This window comes from Spinacia oleracea, chromosome 1 (genome assembly GCF_020520425.1).
Source record: "Spinacia oleracea cultivar Varoflay chromosome 1, BTI_SOV_V1, whole genome shotgun sequence".
Classification (NCBI taxonomy): domain Eukaryota; kingdom Viridiplantae; phylum Streptophyta; class Magnoliopsida; order Caryophyllales; family Amaranthaceae; genus Spinacia; species Spinacia oleracea.
In genome coordinates this window covers 109,705,544-109,716,228 of record NC_079487.1, presented here as the reverse complement: position 1 = coordinate 109,716,228, position 10,685 = coordinate 109,705,544, and the positions used below count along the sequence as shown (strand labels likewise).

At 40.1% G+C, this 10,685-nt stretch overlaps 1 protein-coding gene across 1 annotated transcript; it reads right to left on the bottom strand.

Annotated features, from left to right (window-relative positions):
• Positions 1-8,582: 8,582 nt before the first annotated feature.
• LOC130465606 (uncharacterized protein At5g39865-like) lies at positions 8,583-9,428 on the bottom strand. The gene has a single exon (XM_056834435.1). The coding sequence runs from the start codon at positions 9,426-9,428 to the stop codon at positions 8,583-8,585; it is 846 nt and encodes a 281-aa protein (XP_056690413.1).
• Positions 9,429-10,685: the final 1,257 nt, after the last annotated feature.

Sequence of the window (10,685 nt, the reverse complement as noted above, 5' to 3'; positions counted from 1 at the left end):
TACCAATGCTTCTACCGCAGCTCCCACGAATAATACCTCCTGCGCCAGCTTGTCCTGGACACCCTTTCGAGGTTCCATCCGTATTTAGTTTAACCCAACTAACTCCAATCTTTTGCACAGGCCGCATGCCTTTCCTTTCTTCCCCTACAGACCTTTGCATTGCTTGAACTATTAGCCCCACCTTGGCCATAATAAACCCCAATTGATCAACTGGGATTTCAGGTTGTCTCCCAAAGCATCTACTGCACCTCCACTTCCATATCCATTAGAGAGTGGTACAGAAGACAATTACCCAATTCTCATCTCGCATTGGGTCAGGCTTTGTGTTGCGAATTATCCATTGATTCACTGACCCACTGAAGATTTCATGGTCATTAATTCCTGGAAACTTACGCCATACCAGTGTAGCAATGGGGCAGCGGCGAAGCACATGGTCTATGTTCTCCTTGACCTCACCACACACAAGGCAGCGTGGGTCGTCTGTGAGCTTGCGAATAAATCAATTAGCGTTGGTCATAATCCTATTATGCAGGACCAACCATAAAAAAAATCGAATTCTTTGCGGTATAGGTATTTTCCACATAAAATTCCAATGCTCTGTAGCTCCCACATCAAGCTCCCCTCGAATAATCTTCAGCGCCGATTTAATGGTAAAGGTACCCGAATTCGTTCTAGACCAGAACACTTTATCAATAGCCTCTGCATCTTCTATTAATTCATAGGAATCAATTTCCTACAGTATCTTGTGAGGTAGAAATTCAGCAAAATCCTCCCACCTCCAACCCTGTTCCGTGTCCCACATTTCTTGAACTGTGACATCTTGCAGGTTTAAAGGTGGTTCCTTTGTTGCTGATTCCAGTAGAGGCTTCTTCCCTATCCATCGATGATGTCAGAAGAACGTTTTACCTCCATTACCTAAAGCGATCCCCACACCCTGCCGAAGTATATCTATATTGTCAACCATTCCCCGCCACGCATTAGATGAACCTTGTTTGTGTTTAAACATGTCAAGGTCACATCTTCCGTCACAGTATTTATGCCGCAATACCCTTGACCATAGCGTATTCGGTTCTGCTAAGACTCTCCATCCAAGTTTGGTGAGAAACGCGACATTGGCTTGCCTCATGGAACGAATTCCCAAACCTCCGTCAACCTTATCTTTTGTCACTGTGTCCCAAGAAACTAGGTGAACTCCACGTTGCTCTTCACTACCTCCCCACATGAATCTCCTGGACACCCTATCGATTTCATCACAGGTAGTTCTTGGGATTTTAGTGGTTTGCATAGCATAGTATGCCATGGAGCTTATTGATGATTGGACCAAGGTGGCTCGGCCCGCCAAAGACACCATTCTAGCCTTCCAACCTGGCAACTTCCCGTTTATACGGTCCACCAAGTACTGATTGTTAGGTTATGATACATATGACAAAACATAAATCATGCGGAAAACCTTAATGCCAGGAAACATATTATTTACACATAATCATTTAACATAATTTAGGAGCATACACTTTGTAGCGTGCCCTCCCTAGCTGCGCCCGAACCGAACAAGAACAAGTCTTTAGGACTCCAAATGTCGTCCCTCCGTAGATAGTCCACAGTACGTCCGGATCCGCCTCGAGTTAGACCAACTAGAATCGCCCTTAAGGTTACTAGGAATTTCGGCTATTGTGTTTGCAAGTGTATGGCTGATTTTTCTTTCAAAAACTTACCCTTTGAATACTTCAATCGTGTTTATAAATTATGACCCTAGGACCTTATTTATAGAGGTTTGGAAAGGGAATTGGAATCCTAGTAGGATACGATTTAATTAAACTTAGAATCCTACAAGGACTCTAATTAATTAAATAATCCTAATAGGAATAGGAATTTAATCATACACCAAATCCTAATAGATTTAGGAATTGTGCATGGACACGAACACACACACGCACGGAGCCACGAGGGCGCCCGCACGCGTGCGCTCGGCCCACGCTGGGCAGCCTTGCCTTGGCGCGCTGGGCCTGCCTTGCGGTGGGCCTGGCGCTGCCTTGGGCTGGGCGTTGGCGCGCGTCTTTGCTTGCTGGGCGATGGCCTGGCTTCTTGCTGGGCCTTCGTCCGGCAGGCCTCGTCCGATGCTTATTCGTACGATACGCTTCCGATTAAATTCCTGGTTCCGGAATTCATTTCCGATACGAACAATATTTAATATTTCCGATTCCAGATTAATTTCCGTTTCGAACAAATATTTAATATTTCCGTTTCCGGAACTATTTTCCGATTCCGATAATATTTCCGATTCTGACAATATTTCCGTTTCCGGCAATATTTCCGATTCCGGCAATATTTCCATTTCCGATAATATTTTCCGATACGCACCATGTTTCCGTTTCTGGCAACATCTACGACTTGGATAATATTTATATTTCCGATACGATCCATATTTCCGTTTCCGGCAATATCATCGTTTCCGGAGTATTCATTTCTTGCTTGTGACGATCTCAGCTCCCACTGAAACCAAGATCCGTCGATTCCGAATATTCATAGATAGAGTATTTAATGCCATTAAATACTTGATCCGTTTACGTACTATTTGTGTGACCCTACGGGTTCAGTCAAGAGTAAGCTGTGGATTAATATCATTAATTCCACTTGAACTGAAGCGGCCTCTAGCTAGGCATTCAGCTCACTTGATCTCACTGAATTATTAAAATTAATACTGAACCGCATTTATTAGACTTAACATTGAATGCATACTTGGACCAAGGGCATTATTTCCTTCACTGATATTCCCTCTTCGAAGTCCACCAAGTACTGATATTCCCGTTTATACAAATCACATAAATATATGGGGAGAGGGGGTCTGACAAGAGATTTTTGCGTCGTTATACGAAAACCACCTAATCAAACAAAATTTATAGAAACACCTAACTAACCAACTATATTGATTATAGCGGTAAGTTCGGGATCGTCCCAAGAGAACGGTGAGAACGAGTTTAACAAAATCAAGCTAGCTTAGAAGAGGAGAGTAAATTGGATTATACTATCTAGCAATTCTACGCTAATTAACAAGTTGATCAATAGGGAAAGAGCTAGGGGAATTGGGGTTCCGCTTGGGCTTATTAGGGGAGGACAAAGATTCAATCACTAAGATGTTGCAAAGACATGATAATTAGGGGAAAACCGGAAATATTGCATTCACCACCTCTCGGATAGAATGCATTAAGTTGCCTAATCCGAGGGAGAGCTTTCGCATGACCCCTAGACTAAGTGACTAACAATTAGAACTAGTTTATCCACATGCTCATACTAATTCACAATTTCTTGCCAAACTAACATGAAGCATTCCAATCAACTAAATAGAATTAGCATTCGCGACTACTAATCTAACTAGACATGGAAATCCTTATCATCAAATCACAATTTAATCACAACATCAACATGAATTCCCTTCTAAAGTCCCCTAATTCATTCCCAAGCTTCCCCCCTAACACTAGCAAGTAACTACTCACAAGCCATAAAAGGGAACAACAAGCTAAGTTTGAAATTCAAACAAAGAACCACCATAATTGAGCAAAATTCAAAGAAATTACCAAAATCAAACAAGCGTGTAGTGGGAATTATGGGTATGAAAAACATCAACAAAAATAACAAAGAGAAACAAGTTGAAGAACGAAATTCAAAGGACAAGAGAAAAGAGGAAAAAAATTACTTGAAGCTTCAAAGAATTCTACAAATTGAAGTTGGATACCAAAGCAATAAGATTATCTAAGTGTTTATCTCTCTAAAAACCCTAAAAACTAAGAGCAATAAATGAATGAATTCTAAAAGTGGGGAAGATGGGGTATTTATACCCTTTCCCGAAAAAGAACAAAAGAAAAGTAAATATTTCGAATCCGGACAAGGGTGCGGGCGCGCCAAAGAGGTGCAGGCGCACAAACGAGGATCTTCAAGGGCGCACCCGCATTGGGTGTGGGCGCACCGATGAGTGAGAGAAAATGGGCAAAAACCAGATCTGACTTGGGTGCGGGCGCACCACATTTTGCGCGGGCGCGCGCCTCTGAGGCGTTTGAGGCGAAGGGAGGCTCAACATGAAATTGGTTGTGCGAATTTGGTGAAGGTGCGGGCGCAGCCCTGGGTGCGGGCGCACCTTCACACAAACGTCACTTTTCGCCTTAGACAGAATGTCTAGAAAATCTGCTGAAAAGGAGCTTCCCTTCAGGTGCGGGCGCGGCCATTTTGGCGCGGGCGCACCACTTTGTGGGGGCGCTGCTTTGTTTGGAGCGGGTGCACCTGCCTGCATTCATGCTCAACTTGCTCTTTCCATTCTCAACTCCATCAAATCCTAGAAAAATCAAACAAAAACGAAATAAAACCAAGGAAAAGTGAACTAAACTAATATACACTACAAATTCAATTAAAACTAAAAAGTGAGCAAAATCATGAAGCTAAAAGGGAAAATAAGAACGAAAATTAAATGAAAATAATAAGAAAATAAAGGTTTAGAGCGACATAAATGTCGCTCATCAGGGTCACCCTGAAGAATTCCCCGGGATGGTTTGAAACTGTCCGTCGGTTCGCAGTTCCAAAGAATTTGGAGAGACGTTGAGGTTATGTAGTTCATGATAACTTCGATCAAAACTTGAGGGAGCCTCATTTCTAGTAACGAATTTCGAATGAATCTCCATCGCAGCCGGTCGTATGCTTTTTCAAAATCAATTTTAATGGCCATATAGGCACAACTCCCTTGTTTTTTCCTCATTGTGTGTAGCATCTCTTGTACAATAATAATGTTGTCCGTAATTTGGCGCCGAGGGACAAAACTACATTGTGTTGGAGCAATCATGAATGGCAATATGGGCTTGGTTCAGTTCACTAGTACCTTGGTAACTGCTTTATAGATGATGTTACATAAGCCGATTGGTCTGAATTGAGTCACCAAATTAGGGTTGCTGATCTTTGGAATTAGGACAAGGAAAGCCTTGTTTAAGCCATCCGGGAACTCACATCCATTCACAACATCAAGGAAAAGCTTGGTGACATTCGGGCTTACCCAATACATGTACCGTTGATAAAAAAGAGGTTGGAAGCCGACCGGGCCTGGTGCCTTGAATGGCTCGATACTCTTTATGGCATTGGCTACTTCACAGCTTGCATAGGGGCGAGCTAATGCTGTCAATTCCTTAGGTGAAATTGTTGGGAAGCAACCGGCCGGCATGAAGTTTATAGCATTCGAATTGGGTTGGTCCTCCGTAAACAACTCCTTCTAGTAACTAACCACCATGCTTCGAACCTGGTCTGGTTTAGTCACCCACGAGCCATCATGTTCTTGTAGCATATCGATGCGATTATACTTCCTTCTCATCACAGTAGAGAGGTGGAAAAATCTCGTGTTTCGGTCACCATCTTCAATTGCTTCGAACCTGGTCTGGTTTAGTCACCCACGAGCCATCATGTTCTTGTAGCATATCGATGCGATTATACTTCCTTCTCATCACAGTAGAGAGGTGGAAAAATCTCGTGTTTCGGTCACCATCTTCAATTGCTTCTAATCTGGACTTTTGAAACCATATCATCTCTTCTTGGTGAAGGACATCATCGAGCTCTCTTCTCAATTTTCCTTCAAGTTTTATCAAGCCCCTATCCCATCTAATCGACATGTACGAAAGTCTCATAAAGTATACTCCGTAACATTTGGATTACTATTCACCCAATAATACATATACGTGCATGTCCCTCATTTCCTTCTTTGTTTTATTTATTCTTAACAATAGAACATTTACGGTTTCACCCTTCCATTGCTATACAAAATGTATTGTTTTCTTTGGGTTTAATTTCCTATATATTGTACCTTCGAATTATCAATTAAAACGCATAGGGTTTTTATTTCCTGTTACATGTAAATTCAACATCTAACTTTAACATATCATTTCTAGCATTTACCATAAATTGTAAGTTCCTAGCTTTTAAGTAAAATTTTTACAAAAATAATTTTGTATACCTTGGGGGATCGTGCTCGGGTCAAGTTAGGATCAGATGTAGGATCAGATGTACCTCTGATTCAGGTCAATTGCGAATCGAGTTTGGAGTTCAAGTTTAGATTGGGTTAAACATGTACTTACGTGTTCTATGAATCGAGTGACTCTTGATTTTACCATCAATTCTGATGCACTTCTTTAGTTCTAATACTTCACAAACTCGGGTCACTTCATTATTTCTAATACTTCATGCTAAATAAAGAATTTATAGACTTGTATTACTCCTTCTCCATATTATTATAGAAGTATATATATGGATTTGGATTTACATTATTAGTAGTTCACTTAGGTTTACTTGATAATGAGTAAATTAAAACGGGTTCAAGTTATATTGGGTTTATTTTATCTCGTGTGCCTTTCGGTTATCAGGTCAAGTCAGGTCGGATTATTATTTCGGATATAATCAGGTCGGATAGACAATCATTCGGCTGAATTCGTATTCGAGTTGACATGGTCGGGAAAAAAAAGATATCGGATTTTATCGAGTCTGGTCGATTATAATTGTTATCGGGTAAATCAGTTTTCAGATTGCTACCGGATCGGATGCAGGTTCGGTTCAACTAACATTTACCGAATGCAAATCGGGTTACGAGTCTTCTAGGGTCATTAGCTGTTCAGGTTCGGACCGTGGATTCACGGGTTAAATCGGTCTTCTTGCCAACTTCAGATTGATTTTGAGATTCCTATTTCCCGGATGTATTCGGTTTAGATATCGGTTGGTTTCTTGGGTCGGGTCACCATTTCACATCCCTAACGACAGAATCTACGCCAATACTATTACCTCAAGACAAATAGTATTCAAATAGTCTTAAAATAATAAAGTGATCTGAATTTTATCTCAAACTCGAGAGATTCAATTAATAGAACACAAGAATACAAGCTTAGCTCAATTTAAACTTGGATCGCAAACTCAATTCGTAATTGACCCACATCCGAGAAACGTCTAAAACCCGAGACTCGCTCATACAACCATACCTGAAGTGAACCGGTCAAAATTCGTATCAAATTCAATATGAACAAACTCAAACCGGTACAAAATTGTTTTTTACCCAAACCAGTTCCAACCGAACCCGAGTTCATTCCAAAACAACTTATGATCTGACTTCATCCGAACCAAAGTTATACAAACCGTCCCAAACAATCCGAATAGAAATCGAACTGAACTATTTATAATTGATCTGATGACCTGATTTAACCTCCGTAGCACAATTAATGCAATTTTTTCATTCAATGTAAAAATAATGTTAAGTTCGCTGATTATTTCGACATTTGAAACAAGGCATTGTGTTACGAGTCAACTCAACAACGTCGCCAAAATTGGACCAAAATTTCAAGGTTTCGTACCACAGTTGAAACTATTTTGTTACTCCCCAGATTCTTGCCAAACTCAAATACTCCACTTATTAAACAAAGTAAAAGTAGAGAGCATCCCATCAATAACCATGAATATGATAACATTTCCTTTCGTAAATATTTCTTACCAAAATTATGAAGATACTGAGGTAGTGAGGAACTCTAGTCTCTAGAGAGTAGAGACATCACCAACCACTTTCAACACTATTTTTAGTAAAACTCATTAGCTAGTTTGAAAGGACTCCAAATAATTATAGAACCCAATTTCATATACTTAGTACTCCCTCCGTCCCTTAATACTCACACCGGTTTGATCGGTGCGGAGTTTAAGATATTTGAATTGACTTATTAATTTAATGGGTGTTAATTGATAGTAGTGTATTTTTTTAATATAGTTAGTGGGAAATGCGTAAGGGGTGGGGAGTGGTGAGTGTGGGGTGTGAATTTTTAAATGATTTTTTGTAGGGAGTAGGGGTATAGGTGGGTTAGTAGGTAAGTGCGAGAAATAATATAATATTGGTAAAGATTTTCATTTATAGAAGCGGTGCAAGTATTAAGGGACGACCCGAAAAGGAAAGCGGTGCAAGTATTAAGGGACGGAAGGAGTATTAAACAAAATAAAATAAAAGTAGAAAGCATCCTATTAATAGGCAAGCATGCTAACATTTCCTTTCATGAATATTTCTTACCAAAATTATCAAGATACTGAGGTACTCTAGAGTTGTTTATACACGTCACAACATCACCCGCTACTTTCAACGTTACTTATGTAAAAATCATTTAACCGACACCATATAATTAAGCAAACAACCAACAAAAATAACGTTAGACACACATAATCTTTAACGCCTTCCGGCCATTCCCAACGTTCGATAACCATAGTAAGGCAACAAATATTGAAAAACATTGAAAATATTTGTGTTTGATTTGTATTTCACTTTTTGATTTCATGTTCTCAATTGTTACTTACAAAATGGAGTCTCACTAAGTCACTATCACTATCCCAAACATGAAACTTTTAAATCACTAAAACAACCTAGCACTACCTCAAAATTATTCTAGCTAGTGCTAATTAATCTCATCTACCTTGAACAACTCACAACTCACATCTTTTTACCTTTTTACCACCACCTGCTATTTTTTACCACTACTTTCCAAGACATTTTTGTTTTTTTACCATTTTAAGTGGGGACACAGAATCAAGTACATCGATCAGTAACCCACAGAAGTACAAAACCCACAAAGAATCAAACCGTTGACATTACACATATTACAATTCTTAAACCCAGATTTCCCCTCCACATACCTCCGATGACTTCCATCACACCATTCACACACTACGTACCTGTACCCGCCACACACCCTACAAATTCCCTCTTCTCCTTCATCCATTCCCAGCCCTTGGATCATCCTCTTCAATTCTCCATTCTCGTGCAACCGTCGGATCTCCTCTACCCCTCCTAAGCATTTCCCGTTCACGTACACCCGCGGCACACTTGATCTTTTCCCATTTGAAGGTGGTGTGATCCTCTGTAGCTCCTCGATGTAACTCCTGTCCATTGATAAATCACGTTCGTCCATTTTTACCCGATACCCTTTGAGAATTAATCTGACGGTTCTGCAATCCTCGTATGTTCTTCTCACCGCGTGGAGGCTGGTGAAGTAGACTACGACTCTGTTTTGGGAGTCAGGCGGTGGAGGTGGTTGGGAATGCTGAGACTGACGGTGGGCCCATGTTTTGACTCGGTGGAAGACGGAGGGCTTTCGGGGTTGGGTTTGGGCCGGGTTGTCGGAGAGGAGAGAATGAATGTCCTTGAGGGAGACAGAGTGATGGACCGGGCTTTGGGGCACGGCGGCGAAAGGGATGGAGGAAAGAGAGTGTTTGTGAACAGGGGTGAGAGGAGGGTGGTGGTTGAATAGCGTTTCAATGTCTTTTAACGATGGAGAGTGTTGGTTCATCGGTGACGGCGGAGGGTGGTCGTCGAATGAGAAGGTGTTGGTGGAGGATGATTTGGTGTGGTGGTGCGCTGGAGATCTCTTCACCCATGGTACCCACATTAGAGTTTGTTTTTTTTTTGGAGAGAGAAAGAAGAGAGATAAAAAAGGTGACGGTGACCAGAGGCTTTTATAGGGGTAGAGTTAAAGAAATTAAAAAAATGTAAAAAAGATGGATAAAATGGAAGAAAGAAGGATTAGTGAATAGTGAGTTTGTGTTACTCGTGTCTTCGTGCAAGTGTGCAGCTAAGCAAGCATTAATTAAATATTTTTTTAATGATTTGTATTGATTTATTACCATTGTTGAAAATTTTATGTACTTAGGTAGCGTAATGGGGGAGGTTGCTCCATATGGACCATATGTGAGTCATGTGACCATTGACGATTGTGTCTCGTTGCGGATTGTGGTTGTAATTTGTAAGTAGAGCTACTCTCTCCGTATTTATTTAAGGATACATTTGTCTTTTTCGACCGTATTTATTTAAGAGATACATTTGCCATTTTTAGTAACTTATCAACCCCAACATCTAATTAAATAATAAATATAATTTACCTTATAACCCACCATCCTATTAAACAAATAATTTCATACACTCACCTCACCTCCCACCCACCAAAATGACATGGTCCCCACTTGTTTAATTATTAAAATATCTATCTAACCCCAATTGCTTTATTATTTTATTTCATTCGATTTTTCTTCTTAATATCCGTGTCCGGTCAAGTGTATCTCTTAAATAAATACGGAGGGAGTATTAATTATCGACTCAAACCGTTGAACCCGTTGAGTTGTTTCCTATCGTTTAGAATCCGACTCGAACATAAAATAAGTTGAAACTATAAATTCAATTTGGTCTGATTACATTCAACCCGGTCAATCCAAAAATATTAACCCGATTAAGATTTGAAACCCGATAACAAACCGTTCTGTAGCAACCCAATCGGTTTTAACTCGAATATAATGGATCTGAAACCCGATAATGATCTGATCCATTTCAGTCCAAACTGTTCAACATGAGGAAACCCGTTTGATCCCGCCACTAATCTTAAATTAATTCTTAACAATTTTAAAAGTTAGTTATCGCCCTTGTCCCTTAATTAATGCCTCAATATTATAATTTATAAACGTATTTAAAGTTGTGATTTAATAATAACCCGATATTATGATTTAAATCTAGAACCGAATCGATCCGACCCAAATTACAACCCACTACCCATTTCATTCCGCTACTAATTTATCCACTTACTATGAACCAAAACCGATAATAACCAAATGATAAGACGACCCTGAGCCGATATGAACCTAAACCAGATGTAACC